Source organism: Rhinopithecus roxellana, chromosome 6, assembly GCF_007565055.1.
Source record: "Rhinopithecus roxellana isolate Shanxi Qingling chromosome 6, ASM756505v1, whole genome shotgun sequence".
In the NCBI taxonomy this organism is placed as follows: domain Eukaryota; kingdom Metazoa; phylum Chordata; class Mammalia; order Primates; family Cercopithecidae; genus Rhinopithecus; species Rhinopithecus roxellana.
In genome coordinates this window covers 117,420,650-117,438,614 of record NC_044554.1, presented here as the reverse complement: position 1 = coordinate 117,438,614, position 17,965 = coordinate 117,420,650, and the positions used below count along the sequence as shown (strand labels likewise).

At 35.1% G+C, this 17,965-nt stretch overlaps 1 protein-coding gene across 4 annotated transcripts in view; it reads left to right on the top strand.

Annotated features, from left to right (window-relative positions):
• The window catches only part of SLC25A40 (solute carrier family 25 member 40), a 56,542-nt gene that overhangs the window by 27,952 nt on the left and 10,625 nt on the right, over window positions 1-17,965 (top strand). For all 4 annotated transcript variants that reach the window (XR_004057974.1, XR_748761.2, XR_004057973.1 and 1 more), the window contains 7 exons: window positions 1,252-1,320; window positions 3,137-3,257; window positions 5,506-5,565; window positions 7,246-7,352; window positions 12,191-12,258; window positions 14,163-14,287; window positions 15,019-15,192. Coding sequence is in view for 1 of the 4 variants with exons in the window: in XM_010370653.2 (XP_010368955.1) it covers window positions 3,161-3,257; window positions 5,506-5,565; window positions 7,246-7,352; window positions 12,191-12,258; window positions 14,163-14,287; window positions 15,019-15,192 (631 nt within the window). In the remaining 3 variants the exon portion in view is untranslated. The remainder of the gene's footprint in view (window positions 1-1,251; window positions 1,321-3,136; window positions 3,258-5,505; window positions 5,566-7,245; window positions 7,353-12,190; window positions 12,259-14,162; window positions 14,288-15,018; window positions 15,193-17,965) is intronic.

Here is a 17,965-nt window from a genome sequence, read left to right as displayed (position 1 = left end):
TTTCTAAAATAGTATATATGTTATGAAACAATTTCATTAACTATTCTAAAGAGTTGTATCTAAATTTCTGACTTGTTTCCTTACATTATAATGGCTAAAAACGTAATAAAGTTTTCTGGATTTACTTTCATGTGCACATATTCAAGTTGTCAACCTTGCTGGCATCAGTGTCAAACAATAAAGTACTGTGGGCCGTTTTACCGTTCTGGAGGAGAAGTATACCTGTATTCTACATACGTACATTATTTTTCCACTTAAAGGAGCTCATTTAAATGAATGTTACAAATATAATGTACCCTAGACTTGAAGATTCTGCATAAGTTTCGGGAACTAAAATATTTTTATTATACATATTTTCACATATACAGAAAAATACAGAACAATGAAATATTTATGATACATGTTTACGTAGATTTACCAAATCATTAACATTTTAGTATATTTATGTTTTTGAAGTTTTGTAAACTACAGCTATTAGAACATTATGGTCCTTAATAATTTAGAATGAATCTCTTAAAAGATTATTTCTACATACAAAATAAACAAGATTTCTGAAATATTATCTAATATCAAATTAGTATTATCTAATACCAGACCATGTTCAGATATCACTAGTTACCTTCAAACTGGAAAAATTTGTTTCAACCAGGGTTCTTTTGGTGGTTGACTCTTTCAAGATTCCTTTAATCTCCCCTGCCACCTTTTTTCCCACCTTTGACTTGGAGAAATCAAGACAATAGTCCTGTAAGCTAAAAGAGTACAACTTCTACTGTTATGTGGCATCCATTCCTTTGTTACACTAGTTGCTGAATTTCCTGTGACTTGGAAGTTACATCTAAAGCTTGTTGCTTGTTTCAATTCAGATTAGAGGTTCCCCCTCTTACACTCCCCTCCCAAAGAAAAACCTTCATAGATGATGCTGGACCTTTAATTTTGTGTTACAAAATCTGGTTGTTCTACTGTAAATGATGGTAAGATTGATTACTGGGTTTGGGCTCTGGAGTCGTTTGCTTATTTGTTTTTAAAGCAGAGTATATTAACTAGAATAACATGAGGTTTTTGTGAAAATGCTTCTATAACTAATGCTTGCCTTTATGGAGTGCTCTTTATATTCCTCAGAGCAATTAGTAGAAAGCCTTTAATGAATATTTGTTGGTTTTTGTATTGAAGTTTTTATGTACTTCTTTCTTTTAGATTTATTATCCTTTTCCTGGGTGAAAAGATAAGACAATTCCTTTCTTTTAATTATAGGTTTTTGGCTACTGATGTTACAGACAGTACAATATTGGAGCATAGAGTTGAAGAAAAGACTCAAACCAGGTAGGTAGATAATAAAAGTCTAAAGAAACAATAAAATTACCATTTATTTTTATAAAAGACATTATTGATATTATTGACAAAATTGGAATATGAACTGTAGAGTACTGTTCAAAATTGTTTTCTGAATTTGATAATTGTATTGTGATTTTATAAGATAATATTTTGACATATTTATGGTGAAGGGACATGGTGTATGCAGCCTACTTCTGAATGGTTCAGAAAAAAATGATACATAATTTGACAGAGAATTTGTTAAGTCATGCATAAGTAGGAACTCTTATATTGCCAGTAGAAGTATAAATTGATCCTAGCTTTCTGGAAAGCATCATGGCAATTTGTATGAAGTTTTTTTGTTGTTGTTGTTGTTTTGTTTTTGACACGGAGTCTCCTGTCACCTAGGCTGGAGTGCAGTAATGTGATCTTGGCTCACTGCAACTTCTGCCTCCTGGGTTAAAGGATTCTCATGCCTCAGTTCCCCAAGTAGCTGGGACTACAGGTTTGCACCACCATGCCTGGCTAATGTTTTGTAATTTTAGTAGAGACTTGGTTTCACCATGTTGGCCAGGCTGGTCTCGAACTCCCTACTTCAGGTGATCCACCTGCCTTGGCCTCCCAAAGTGCTGGGATTACAGGTGTGAGCCACCACACCTGGCCGTGTATCAAGTTTTAAAATAGCTTATCCCATCAATCTTACTTTTTTTCCTAGAGTAATTGTAGGAAGGTTACAAAAATATATATGTATGTATAAGAATATTATAGCAGAATATTTTACGGTTTGGAAATTGGCAACAACCTGGTATCTAACAATCTGAAACTGATTATATATAATTAACTACTGTGCAAGCAATATAAATGTAAATCTGTTTTTATTGACACAATGTCTATAATATATTTTTGTTAAAGTAGGCTACTAGGCAAGCAAAATAGTATTAACCTGTTTTTCAGAAAAGCTGTATGTACACAGACACATAAGTGTACGTATGTTTGATTAATACACAGTATTTAGTTAGATATGTGTGTGTATAGACGTATACATATATATGTGTGTATGTGCGTAGACATTTGGAAAGATGACATTAATGTTGCTGGTGATTATTATTATTATTTTTTTGAGACGGAGTCTTGCTCTGTCGCCCAGGCTGGAGTGCAGTGTCACGATCTTGGCTCACTGCAAGCTCTGCCTCCCAGGTTCACGCCATTCTTCTGCCTCAGCCTCCCGAATAGCTGGTACTACAGATGCCCAGCTAAGTTTTTGTATTTTTAGTAGAGATGGGATTTCACCATGTTAGCCAGGTTGGTCTTGATCTCCCGACCTTATGATCGGCCCGCCTCGACTTCCCAAATTGCTGGAGTTACAGGCGTGAGCCACCGTGCCTGGCCAGTGATTATTTTTGAATAGTAAGTTCATAAGTTATTTTTATACTGTTTTGTATTATCTGACTTTTTAAGACTTTTTTATGTTTTTATGTCGCTTTTCTCCTTAAATTTTTGTAAGATAAAACTTATTAAGGTCATGTGTTTTTATTTTACATCTGTACAACAACTACTGGTGTATAATAAAGGGCTGTATTTGCTGATACCTCTGTACTCTACTGGGGAGGATTTCTTAGTAGTGTTTATGAGGCTAAGTTCACTGACTCTGAGACTTACTGGTCAACTGCTTTCATTCTATTATGTGGTCTGTATCTGTTTGGTTAATTCTCTCTTAGTTGTCTTACTAATGTGATGCTGCTCACCCAGCTTAGCTGAAGGACATTATCATTTTTGAAGTATCAGAGGACGTGCTCTAATTTTATATTTTCTTTTTCTTTAACAGGTTTGTATTTAATTAGTTAAAAATATGGATCCCGAAACAAGAGGACAAGAGATTATCAAAGTGACACCTCTTCAACAAATGCTTGCCTCATGTACTGGAGCTATACTGACGTCACTAATAGGTAAAATTATGTTACTGATGTAGATTATGTAACTTCGAATGAATCAGTGCTTCCATTTGAGTTTTAGTATCAGTGTTTCAATGTAGGTTATTTCTATTTTCCGTAAGTGTTAGCTGGCTGAGAAATAAAGAGAAAGCATACAAAGAGGAATTTTACAGCTGGGCCTCCAGGGGTGACATCACATATCGGTGGACCGTGGTGCCCACCTGAGCCACAAAACCAGCAAGTTTTATTAAGGATTTCAAAAGGGGAGGGGGTGCAAGAACAGGGAGTAGGTCACAAGATCACATACTTCAAAGGCAAAAAGGAGAACAATCACATGCTTCTGAGGAAACAGGACAAGGGCAAAATCACAAACTCCTGAGAAGGGTCCAGCAAAGATCACAAGGCAAAGGGCAAAAGCAGAATTACTGATAAGGGTCTATATTCAGCGGTGCACATATTGTCTTGATAAACATCTTAAATAGCAGAAAACAGGGTTTGAGATTAGAGAACCAGTCTGACCTCAAATTTACCAGGGTGGAGTGTCCCAATCCTAGTAAGCCTGAGGGTACTGCAGGAGACCAGGGTGTATTTCAGTCCTTATCTCAACCACGTAAGACAGACACTCCCACAGCGGCCGTTTATAGACCTCCCCCAGGAATGCATTCCTTCCCCAGGGTGTTAATTGTTAATATTCCTTGCTAGGAAAAGAATTTACTGATGTCTTCCCTACTTGCACATCCATTTATAGGCTGTCTGCAAGAAGAAAAATATGGCTCTATTTTGCCCAACCCTGCAGGCAGTCAGACCTTATGCTTGTCTTCCCTTGTTCCCTAAAATCACTGTTACTCTGTTCTTTTTCAAGGTGCACTGATTTCATGTTGTTCAAGCACACGTTTTACAATCAATTTGTACAGTTAACATAATTATCGTAGTGACCCTGAGGTGACGTACATCCTCAGCTTATGAAAATAACAGGATTAAGAGATTAAGAAAGGCATAAGAAATTATGAAAGTATTATTTGGGAACTGGTAAATGCCCATGAAATCTTCAGAATTTATGTTCCTCTGCCATGGCTCCAGCCAGGCCATCCGTTCGGGGTCCCTGACTTCCCACAACACATACTATCATTTATGATCCATGAATGTTTCATCATATTATTATATGAAAACAACCCTGGACAGAGATTCAAGAGACTTGAATTTTTAGTCCTTGCTTTGCCATTCTCAAGGTGAAATCTAACTTTTATTTGAACTTCATTATTTCATCTGTAAATTAGGGACTTATACTGGGATTTCTTTTGGGTCCCTATCAACATTAAACTTTTCTGATTCTCCCTTTTTATAATAGAAAACAAGAAGATGGAATAAAATATTAGCATAATGAATATATAGAATTTTAGCAATTTATGTTAGCAACAATTACAAATAATCTTTACTTTGCACTAACGGAATTTCTTAAATTTCTCTGGATCACAGTTTTCTGTTTCTTACAGTCAGCTTCTTGTAGATGTAGCCAAATGACGTAGTTAGGTGATAGTTTAGCATTTTAATGATTTTTAAGTTGGGTAGTTTATACAAATAACAAATGATTAGAACAAATAAATTAATTGCTTATGATGTATTTTCAGGTCAGAATTTGAGTTATAAAGGTCATAGAGATCATCTAATATGATTATTGTCATTCTCCAGATGAGGAAAACTTTTCTTAGAACCATTATTTGGCATTTGTTTCTACTTGGATAAAATATAGCATGCATATTAAAACTATTTTCCTTTGCTGTGCTATGCCCAAATGGAATAACATAATTTAGTGCTAAAGATGTTTTATGGCCAGTTTACTTAAATTTTATTATCTGTACCACTTATTTGATACAGGTAAATTTGACAGATTAGGAAGACTAATATCATTTGACTGTTGATTACTTATACAAAGTTATTCTCAAAGACTTTTGGAACTTTTACTTCTATTAGAAAGCATATTTTCTTATAAATACCAACTTTATTGCTAATGGAATGATAGTTGTAGGAATATTACAAGTAGCAGTTAGTACTCATGAGAGAAGTAGTCTGTCTTTCACTGATTAGCAAAATTAAAGGGCAAAAAAATTAGAATGTTACATTCAAGACTACTTTAAGATAAATAAGCTCACCCATTATATAGCCATGAGGAAAAGTATGAATCAATGTATTTTGTGTTCTTTGTAAAACATCTATCCAATTTACAGATACCACTTGCTAATTGAAACTTATATATCTTCAATAGTGACACCCCTGGATGTTGTTAAAATTAGACTCCAAGCCCAAAACAACCCACTCCCCAAAGGTACGTGTACTAATTACCCTGAAAATGTTATGTTTGATTTTTAAATGTTCCTGTGTTTATTTTTGTTTGCATAATATTCATTTGCTAATTTATTAAAATAGATGCCTCTTACCCTCATGAAAAACATTTTTGTTTTCACCATTTAGTTGTACATGATGAGTTGTAGGCAAAAAATAAATATATAACATTTGTATGGACCTACTAAGTAAAGCAAAGGATGGTTATGTATTTGTAGATGTGCCTCAGAGGTAAGAACAGAATTATATTTGTGAGGGACCTTAGAATCTATCTTACTCCCATGTCCAAAAGTTGTGCCCATGTTAGAGCATTCATGACCATCATACAACTATTGCTTGAATATAGTGATTGGAAATGTATTATTTTATCAGATAGCTTGGTTAATTGCTGGATAGTAGTTTATGTAGAATTTGAGACAAATAATGATGTGTTTTTGTAAGATAGGCAAGATTAGCAATTCCTTAGTATTTTATAGGTTTATAAAGATAATAGCATTGCAACCACATTTTAAGTGGCAGAAAACACACTGTTTGGACTGTGAGAAAATTGGCTCAGATATAAAGCCACTGTGTTGAATACAGAGCAGTGAGAGGGAATGAACAACCCTGATATTTTAGATGAATGAAAGAGTAGATTGTAGGAAGAGGCTAACTAAAAAGGTAATTTCCTATACGTTAAAACCATAAGAGCAGAAGGCAACACTCAGACTTAAGTATTACAAAATTCACAGCTTCATATTTTTATATACTGTTGGGCAGAGAAGACAATTTTGGCAACAGTTTAGTCCAGTAGGTGGGAAGAAGTTGGTATTAGAGAAAGTTGTTACATTAGGTCGAATGTGACAAATGGCTAGACTGAGCAGTACAGATACAGAAAGAGAGACAAAGCGTGGCATTATGTACATTGAGAATGATATTTTTTTAAAAATTCTATTTTTGTCTGAATTTCCCTTGTATACCACAGATTTTTCTTCTGGACAAATAGAGAAGATTTGTGTCCATGTTCTCTTCTCTAAATGAGTTTTCCTCTTTTATCTTCTTTCTTCATTCCCTCAGATAACTTAAAAACTTAAAAGAAGTTATTTGTGTACTTTTTTTTTTTTGAGAGTGGGTCTTAGTCTGTCACCCGACCCAGGCTGGAGTGCAGTAGTGTAATCATAGCTCACTGCAACCTTGAACTCCTAGGCTCAGGTAATCTTCCCACTTCAGTCTCCTGAGTAACTGGGACTACAGGCATGTGCCACCACACCCATCTATTTTTTAAAAAATTTTTTTAGAGTTGGAGGCTCACTGTGTAGCCCAGGCTGAAATCAAACTCCTGGCCTCAAGCGGTCCCCTGACCTTGGCCTCCCAAAGTGCTGGGATTACAGCCGTGAGCCACTGTGCCCAGCCATTTTCTTACTACAGTTCTGAAAACATAAAGTACTAATTTGCAGTTACTTTTAACAACTCTGAGTTTAGAATGCATTGCAGTAGCATTAAGCAAATCAAATTAATTATGTCTGTTTCATCCTAAAAAGTAGAGATGGTTATTTATCTTTTTCAAGATTCTTTCTCTTTTCATAATTTTCTAGTTTCCTCATTGTGATGTCAATTTGTTCATCTGTAAAAATAATAAAGGTTATGTGAGGTAATTGTTGGCTGTTGGAATCTTCTTTGCTAGGAAAATGTTTTGTATATAGTAATGGACTCATGGATCATCTATGTGTCTGTGAAGAGGGAGGCAACAAACTGTGGTATAAGAAGCCAGGAAATTTCCAGGGAACATTGGTAAGGTGATTATATTATTTAGAATCACAGTATATTTTCTATTTAATCTTATATGTGAAAGATTTTTCTAATTGCAAAAGAGTGAAGAATCATATTTAACTGAGAACAGGGAACTACTTCTTTGCTTTTTAACCCTTTGTTAACCTTTTCATAGGTTCATGGTTTTGTGTAAAAAAGGGGGAGGTAACTTTTTAAAAAACTAACCATTTTTATTTTGAAATAATATAAAATTAAAAATATATATACAGACAGATTTCATGTACCCTTTTCTTAGTTTCCCCCAGTGGTACCATCTTACAAAACTAATACAGTGTCACCACGAGGATTTTGACATTGATTGATACAATTTAAATAAAGAATAACTTCATCATTACAAGGATTCTTCCTGTTTCCTTTTTTAGAGCCACACCCATTTCCCTTGTTTTCTCACCAACTCCTTAAGTCCTCGCAACCTCTAATCTGTTCTTCATTTATGTAATTTTGTCATTTCAAGAATGTTATATAAATGGAATCATATATGATCTTTTGGGGTTGGCATTTTTTACATAGCATAATTACCTGGTGATTCATCCAGTTTGTTGCATGTGTCAATCATCTGTTCCTTTTTATTGCTCATGATATAGATTATTTCATAGTGCAGATATAATACAGTTTGTTTTCAGAGTTTTTTTCCAGATTTTGGCTATTTTGAATAAGGCTGCTACAAACATTCACTTACTCTGGGAAAAATGTGTTAGGGAATACAGTTGCTGAGTCATGTGGTAGTTACATGTTTAGAGTTTAAGCAACTCCTAACCTGTTTTCTACACTGGTTCTACCATTTTACATTTTTCATTAGCACTGTGTGACTGATCCAGTTTCTCCGCATCTTCACTAGTGTTTTGGTGTTATCACTACTTTTATTTTACCAATTATGATAGCTGTGTAGAGATATCTCGTTGTGGTTTAAATTTGCCTTTCCCTAGTGGCTAATGATGGTGAACATCTTTTTTTTTTTTTTTTTTTTTTTTGAGACGGAGTCTTGCTCTGTTGCCCAGGCTGGAGTGCAGTGGCTGGATCTCAGCTCACTGCAAGCTCCGCCTCCCGGGTTTACACCATTCTCCTGCCTCAGCCTCCCAAGTAGCTGGGACTACAGGCACCCGCCACCTCGCCCGGCTAGTTTTTTGTATTTTTTAGTAGAGATGGGTTTGCACCGTGTTAGCCAGGATGGTCTCGATCTCCTGACCTTGTGATCCGCCCGTCTCGGCCTCCCAAAGTGCTGGGATTACAGGCTTGAGCCACCATGCCCGGCCGTGAGCATCTTTTAATATGCTTATTTCCCTCTTCAGTAAAAAGGCTCTTCATGTCTTTTGACCCTTTCTAATAAAATTGTTTGTAGTTTTACTGTTGAATTTTGATAGTTATTTATATATTCTAGATACTAGTCTTTTGTTGAATGTGTGGTTTGCAAATATTTTTTTCCACTTCTAGTTTGTCTTTTCATCCTCTTAAACATGGTCTTTCACAGAGTAAAACTTTTTAATTTTTATGAAATTCGATTTATTAATATCTTTTATAGGTCATGCTTTTGGTGTCAAGGCTAAGAACTTTTTGTCTACTGTTACACTCTGAAGACTTTTTCATAAAAATTGTATTTAAGTCCTTGATCCATTTTAAGTTAGTTTTATGTAGGGCATGAGACTGTGATTGAGGTTTGTTTGTTGTTGCTGCCTATGGATGTCCACTTGCATTTGTGGAAATGGCTTTATTTCCTCCATTGAGTTGCTTTTTGCACCTTTGTCAAAAATCAGTGGGGCATATTAGGTGTGTCTATTTCTGAGTTTTCTATTCTGTTCCATTTATCTCTGTCTGTCACTCTGTCAATACCACAGTCTTAATTATTGCACGTGTAAGTCTTGAAATTAGATTCACTTATTCCTCTTACTTTATTTTTATATTTCTTTTTCTTTTTTCTGAGACAAGGCCTCGCTCTGTCACCTAGGCTGGAGTGCCATGGAGCAATCATGACTCACTGCTTCCTCAATCTGCATGCCTTGAGATTCTCCCACCTGCGTCTCCCAAGTAGCTGGGACTATAGGCGTGTGCCACTGTGATTTATGTTTTGTGGAGACAGAGTATCATTATGTTGCCTAGTCTGGTCTCACACTCCTGGGCTCAAGCAGTCCTCCTGCTGTGGGCTCCTAAAGTGCTGAGATACAGGCGTGAGACTCCTGCTCTGGTCCTTATATTTTTTTTCAAAGTTGTTTTTGCTATCCCAAAAGTTCCTTTGTCTTTCCACATAAATCTTAGCTTGATCCTGTTTATATTTCCAAAAAAAATATCGCTAGGGTATTTATTGGAATGACGTTCAACTTGTATGTTAATTTGGAGGGGAATAACATGTTTAATGTGTTGAGTGTTTCAATCCATTTTCAGCCTGCTTATGACATTATAATTGAAGTGAATTTCTTTTAGATAGCATAAAATTGAGTCATGTTTTAACTTCACTCTGTCAGTTTTTATCTTTTAATTAGTATACTTAGTTTAACTATTGTAATGCATTATAGATTAGGACTTAAGCTTATTATTATTTTTTTAATTTTCTCTTTGTTCTGTTTTCTATTTCTGTTTTGCTTTTCCTACCTTTGTGTTACTTGAACATTTATTAGCATTCCATTAAACTCTTAATCTCACTTGAAACATTCTATTTTAGCTGTCTTTTTCTGACATTGCTTCCATGGGGCAGAAAGGATGTCACCTTGTTACTGTCGGGTAGAGTTAGAAGTCCAGGTTCCCCACCCAGCCTCTATTGACGCACAGTGTAAGGGAAGACCTCTTTTACTGTTGAGCGTGTGTGGGAGTTCTGGCTTTCTACATGGTTTTCACTGACGGTATAGTGGGGTAGCCTCATTGCTGGGTGATGGTGAAAGTACTGACTCTCCACTATTCCTCCTGTGACACCACCCTAGCAGAGGGATGAAGGAGCCTTACTGCTGACCTGGTAGGGGTAAAAGTCTTGGTTCCTTATTGACCTTCTGTCAGCCTTACATTGATGGAAGTCTAGGCTACCTACTTAGCCTTTGCTGATACGGGTCTGGGTGGTGCCACAAGTTTCACTTTGTTGTTTGGTTAGAGTAGAGTGGTTATTGTCCAAAAGTTTTCTGTCTTACTAGGGTTCCCTTTCCTGGGAAAATATGCAGTCCTTTGTGACTAACGTCTTCTACTTAGCACAGTGTTTTAAGATTCATCCATGTTGTAGTATGTATCAGTATTTTATTTTTTATTGCCAAGTAATATTATGTGAATATGTCACATTTTATTTATCCATTCATCATTTGATAGACATTTGGGGTGTTTCTACTTTTTGGAATAATTCTATGGACATTCATGTTTCTGTGTGAACATGTGTTTTAATTTCTCTTGGTTATAACCTTATGTAAATATGTGTTTTAATTTCTCTCAGAGTATAACTGGAGTTGAAATTACTGAGCCATGTGATAACTATGTTTAACCTTTTGAAAAACTGCTAGGCTACACCATTCTGTATTCTCACCAGTAGCATCTGAGGGTTCCAGTTTCTTCACATTTTCACCAGTATTTTTTATTGTCTGTCTTTATAATTTTAGCTTATTTAGTAGGTATGAAGTGACATCTCATTTGTGGTTTTGCTTTGCATTTTCTTTTTTTTTTTTTTGAGATGGAGTCTCGCTCTGTCGCAGCCCAGGCTGGAGCGCAGTGGCCGGATCTCAGCTCACTGCAAGCTTCGCCTCCCAGGTTCACGCCATTCTCCTGCCTCAGCCTCCCGAGTAGCTGGGACTACAGGCGCCCACCACCTCGCCTGGCCAGTTTTTTGTATTTTTTTTTAGGAGAGACGGGGTTTCACCGTGTTAGCCAGGATGGTCTCGATCTCTTGACCTTGTGATCTGCCCGTCTCAGCCTCCCAAAGTGCTGGGATTACAGGCTTGAGCCACCGCCTCTGGCCTTGCTTTGCATTTTCATAATGATCAATGATGAACATTTTTCCTTTTTCTATTTTTGTTTTCTTTTCTTTTTTTTTTTTGAGACAGGGTCTCACTTGCCCAGGCTGGAGTGCAGTGGTGTGATCTCAGCTCAGTGTAGCCTCTCCCTCCTGGGCTGAAGCAGTCCTCCCACCTCAGCCTCCCAAGTAGCTGGCACCACAGGAGTGTGTCACCATGCCCAACAAATTTTTTAGCTTTTTGTAGAGATAAGGTCTCACTATATTGCCCAGGCTGATGTTGAACTCCTGGGCTCAAGGGGTCTCCTACCTTCCAAAGTGCTGGGATTACAGGCCGGAGCCACTGCATGCAGCCAAACAGTTTTTCATGTGCTTATTGGACATTTGTGTGTATTCTTTGGAGAAATATATATTCAAATCCTTAGCCAATTTTTAATTACTTTATCTTTTTGTTATCAAATTGTAAGAGTTTGTCTGTTAATAGAAGCTCTGTCTACTTTAGGTTCCTCTCCAAAGATTTCACATAGCACATTTTAATATTTTCTCTGATTTCATGCTTAGGAGAGTTTAACCAATTCTCTGCTGTTGCTCTCCTTCCTTTCTTATAATAATCTTTTCAAAAGCTTTTTGTCTAAGCTCTTAGAACAATCTAGAGCTGAGTAATATAGACTTTATTCTATAAGAAGTTAGTATCATCCAGAAATGCTTCATTTTAATTGTGTTAAAATTCCCTTTTTAAAAAGAACGGACATACATAAATCCAAAAAGCTAATTTTTTTAGATGTAAATACCTGAAAGAATCAAATTACCAATCATCACTATAAATTTTTGTGTATCAGGTTTAAAGATATATTTTGATTGCTTTTTTCTATTATAACTTTAGGATGCCTTTTTAAAAATCATTCGAAATGAGGGCATTAAATCTCTATGGAGTGGCCTTCCTCCTACCCTGTAAGTTGAATTTTAATGTTTTTTCTACTAAATAATGGTTGTTATTTTATCCTATAATCAGCATGGTTGGACAAAGTCTTGCATTTTTAATATTAGAATGCTTTCATTTTCTGAGGTATTGTTTTTTAAGCCTCACAGCCACCTGCATGTTTAATGATGTACTAGAAAGACTTGCAGGACCTGAAGAGGTTATATTCACAGATACAGTTTATTATAGGAAAAGGATACAAAACAGAATCGGTAAGGGAAAAAGGCACATCAGGAGTTGTCCAGAAATGGGCTTCCAAAGTCCTCCCTTATGGCATTGCACAGGATGTGCTTATCCTTCTATTAGTGAGCTGTGAAGTATACAAAGTGCTTCTGCCTTGGGAAACCCATTTGAGTTTTGAGTGTAGGGCTTTTATTGAGCATGGGTTGTATGGATACATTCTGTCTTTGAGGCCAGTTGTGATGAGCAAAACTTTAAACCCACAGAAGGAAAGAAGTTTACTATAAATCACAGTATACAGATCAACCTAGACAAGTTGGTTTAGTGCTTCAGATGTCCAAAAAACCTTCTAATAGGGAATACTCCAGGGGATACGTTCCCATGAGTTGTCCGGACGTCAGGCATGCACATAGGCCCTCCTGAAGTTATACAAGGTTTGAGCAACCAAGCCTGCTGTGTTGTCTTTGCTACACAAGCATATGATAATTTTTTTCATGTTCAGAAATAAAGACTTTGATGTCTATTTGTTCATTTTACTAAAGCTGTATGATATATTGCAAAATGTATACTTTCTCTAGATAATTCTAATTACTAACTAGCGATTACATGAATTAATATGATAAACTCTTAATATTAAATGTAAAAATCTAAAATAATAACTTGGCTCTTGCTGTCTCATTTATTCCCAAGAACTTTATATTTTTAATGGAGGAAATTAGTCAATTTGAGGCATTTATTTTAAACAATGCTTAAGGTTTGAAGTTAGTGGCAGATCTAATACCTCACCAGTCAGTCCTGCTCCTAAATTCTCAACAGCAAGATTAAGATTAGGCATTCCAGACTATGGATTAGGCATTCCAGACTATGGTCTGTGAATGTCCTTTAGTTATATCATAAACATGGACTCATTTCTTGTTGCATTATTATTTATTGACATGACAGTACATGCAACTTTGTGTTTGAATTTAATAATTCCCTTTTAATAATTTCTTTTAAAATAGTATGTCATTAGAATTCCCTTAAAATTAGTGTATGTAATTCTGATGATGTTAATTATAATTTATGTCTAGTTACAACCAGGAGTGATATATGGTCTATAGTTCAAAAATGTTTTATAATTTCTCATGTACTTTTTATTTTGCTGATTCTGATGTTATGGTAATTATGAATGAGAAAGAAGATCTGGGTGACCAGAAACAGAACAAGTCAAGGAGATGAAGTGTCTGTCTTAATTTGTCTTTTCCTATTTGTTTTATTTTTATTTTATTTATTTATTTAGAGACAGTCTTGCTCTGTCCCTTAGGCTGGAGTGCAGTGGCATGATCTTGGCTTATTGCAACCTCTGCCTCCCAGGTTCAAGTGATTCTAGTTCCTCAGCCACTTGAGTAGCTGGTATTACAGGCATGTGCCACCATGCTAGCACTTATTTAATGCTATATATTGTAACTGTCTTCACAACTAGAATGCAAACTTTTGGATGGCAAATGCCTACTTTATATCTTTTTACTGCCTACTAAGTTAAGTATTAACCATTTTTAAAATAAAAGAAAAATTGATCTCATAGGCTAATTTGTTGTAGTTTTTAGCTTACACAAAATATAAGGGTTTTTTAGTTTATATAATAATATTTGAATTTAAGTTAAGACTGTGGAATCTTTTGATAATTTTGAACAAATCTTTTTGTGTGATCTAACAGAGTGATGGCAGTTCCTGCCACAGTTATTTATTTTACCTGCTATGATCAATTAAGTGCTCTTCTGAGATCTAAATTAGGAGAAAATGAAACCTACATACCAATTGTTGCTGGAGTTGTAGCCAGATGTAAGTAATAAATCTTTATTCTCATTTTGATTTCTGTTTAGAGCTTCTGTTTAAGTTGGGACATTCACAGATAATTTGTACAATATATAGAGTATTAGTATGATATATTTTGCCTTATAGTTTATATTAATTTGTTAATACAGGATAGATACTCCAGAAGTCATATGGAATAGTGATTATCATCAGAATGAGATGGGCTCAGCCTATCTTGGTCAAATCATGGACAGAGTTTTTAGAGTGACATCAGAGTTGGTTTTGATTCACCTGAACTTCTGAGGTATCACCTGGGATCATGCATGATTCGGTCCAAAGTTCTGAATCACTTTCCTTATAAACTTTGGGATTCAGAGTTTGATCATAAGGAAAGTTGACTCTATACAGAAGAACGTTTACTCTGCTAAATGGGAATGAGATTTATTGGGTCAGTAACTGGAATGGGCTTTGGTTTTCATAGTTCTGGTTGATTACAACATTTCTGGAACTGCCGTTGAGAGAGTTGAAACCAGAAAAAGTAAGATATATGAAAATAGACTTTTAAGAAATACTTTTATCAAGGGAAAAATCTGTGTCAATTATGTTGACATCATTAGATATTTAATTTTAAGGTTTTCAGACATTATAGAATAAAAGTTTAAAATATAAAATATATGAATATTAATTTTTACAGTATGTGTGTTTGCATAGTACATGGCTTTATTTTTGTTTTCTTTTTTTAAACTTGTTTGTATTAGTTGGTGCAGTAACTGTGATCAGTCCACTAGAATTGATTAGAACCAAGATGCAGTCCAAGAAGTTTTCTTACATGGAACTGCATCGATTTGTCAGCAAGAAAGTATCTGAAGATGGTTGGATTTCCCTTTGGAAGGGCTGGGCTCCTACTGTTCTTAGAGATGTACCTTTCTCAGGTAGGATTTATCTTATTTGTAGCTACTCAATTTTACGTAGCTTTGTTAAATATTACCGTTACTAGATTTTTAACTCTTTACCGTTAAAGGTAAGTTATTTTCTGTAGTGACCACAAACTCCTTTTTCATTGTTGGGCTCTCAGATCTTTACAAGCTTTTATTGAATGAATAGTTTTTATTCAAGCTTGTTATTAGTTTTTATACATTAATTAGTGGGTATTCATATTCAGAGAATGCAAAGTACCTTTAACATTCTAAATAAGTCATTTAGTATTATTTAGTAAGATAAGTAAAACAACTACGAATCAAAGGATAGAATCCATATAAGACCACTTTGGAATTATATGGGCTCCTACTTTTTCAGTTATTAAAAATAAACATCTCCCCATTAAATGATTATCCTGTAAAAGACTATTACAAATCAAGTAGGCTATTGTACTACTTACTCAATTATGAAAAGGGAGAAAATTATGAAAAGCGAGAAGTGCAAATCTACCAGTAACTTATGTAATGTACATACTCTAGTGGCATTTCCCTTGTGGGTCATAGAAGTTTTTAAGACCCCAAAAAAATACTTATCTAGCTAGAGAGAAACTCTGAATGATAATATCTATATCTTCTAAAAATCATGAAACCACAATATGTTCTTTCACTGTCACAACCCCAGTGGTAACCAGTATATTAAATGCTATTCATTTGATTAAAATAATTAGTTTTCCCACGTACATATTATTGCCAAACATTATATTAGTTTTGCCTATTTTTGAAAATCCCCTTTTACTAAAAAATTTTCCTAAGATTCCTTCTTGTGTTATATGTAACTGTTTTCTTCAGTTTTACTCATTTATATGTGAGTAAACAACTAAGACAATGCTGCTATGAAAACTTTTAATCAGTTTCTTGGTGCACCTTTGAAAGTTTATCCAGTATTGGATTTGTTGGTTCATATACATACATACATTTCAAATTTTACTAGGTAATATAGAACTCTTTTCTAAAGTGATTGTATGATCTACCTACCTACCAGCAATGTAGGAGATTTTCTGCTGCTTCACAACCTTTCCAGCGTTTTTATTGTCAGAGTTCTTAATTTTTGTTTAATAATTTAAAGTGGTATCTCACTTTAATTTGCATTTCCCTGGTTATTAATAAAATTGGGCACTGTTTCATTGGCATTCATTTATTCATAATTGATTTGGGGTTTTGAAATTGAAGTAGGTTTTCAATTTCATTTTCCTCCCACATGGATAGCTGGTTGTCCCAACATCACCTGTTGCAGTGATCCCCAACCTTTTTGGCACCAGGGACTGGTTTTGTGGAAGACAGTTTTTCCATGATTGGAAAAATTGTGTGTGTGTGTATGTGTGTGTGTGTATGTGTGTGATTGGTTTCAGAACGAAGCAATTTACCTCAGATCACCAGGCATTAAATTTTCATAAGGAGCACGCAACCTAGATCCCTCACATGTGCAGTTAGCAATAGAGTTCTATGAGAATATATTGCTACTGCTGATCTGACAGGAGGTGGAGCTCAGGAGGTAATGCTCACTCACCCGCCGCTCACCTCCTGCTGTGTAGCCCAGTTCCTAACAGGACACAGATCAGTACCAATCCTCAGCCCTGGGGTTGTGGTCCCTGATCTATTGAATAACCATAATTGCTCCAGGGATCTGCATTGTCATCTCTGTCATATAACATTTTCATGTATGCATGTATGCATGGATCTGTTTCACTGGTTAATGTTTCTGACTTCAGGCCAATACCACACTGAATTATTAGTGCTCTATGAAAAATCTTTTTTTTTTTTTTTTTTTTTGGCAGGGTCTCACTCTGTTGCCCAGGCTGGAGTGCAGTGGCACAATCACGGCTCACTGTAGCCTTGATCTATCTACAAGGCTCTAGTAATCCTCCCACATCAACCTCCTGAGTAGCTGGAACTAAAGGCGTGTGCCACCATGCTTGGCTAAGAAAAATCTTGATGTCACTTTATTTTTCTTCCCTAGGAATGTCATCTCTTTATGTTAATAATAAGTCTTTAAGAAGTTGTTTTAGGAGAGATTCAAATTTTTCTTCATCAAGGTTGTATTCATCTCTTTTTTCTGACATTTAGTTATAGGTACACCCCACTGTCCCCAGCTTTTAGTAGCTATTTTTAAAGCTCTATTTTAATTTTTTAAAATTAACTCTTTGTAGTTGGTACAGTTGCAATTGATTTTTTTCTATAGCTTATATCCAGCTATGTTTTAACACTCTGTTATAAATTCTGCTTTGTCTTACTATCGTTTTGGTTTGGATATATATAAAAATATATGTAAATTTAACTGTTTTATATCATCATTTATAATCATAATTTTTCTTTCTTTCTTGCTGCCCAGAGAGTTTTTGAATTATGGTGACAATAATGAACATCCCCATCGTTTTTCCCATTTTAAAGAAAATAGATCTCATTTAACCATTAATAATTATTTTTGGTATAGGTTTTTGATGCATGTTGTTTATCAAATTAAAGAAGTTTCCTTTTACTTCTAGGTTTCCAAGAAACTTGTTTCTTTTAAATGAAAGAGTATTGAGTTTTATCAGATGCTTTTTCATTATCATTACATGATCCCATGGTTTTGTTAACATTGTAATATGCCATTTAATTTTTATTGTATACCTTTGCCTTTCTGGGATAACCCAACTTAATCATAGTGTATGATATTTTATGAAATATTTCTGACTTCAGTTTGTTTTTCATTATTGTTTTTAGGAAGTCTGTACCTATAATCATGAAT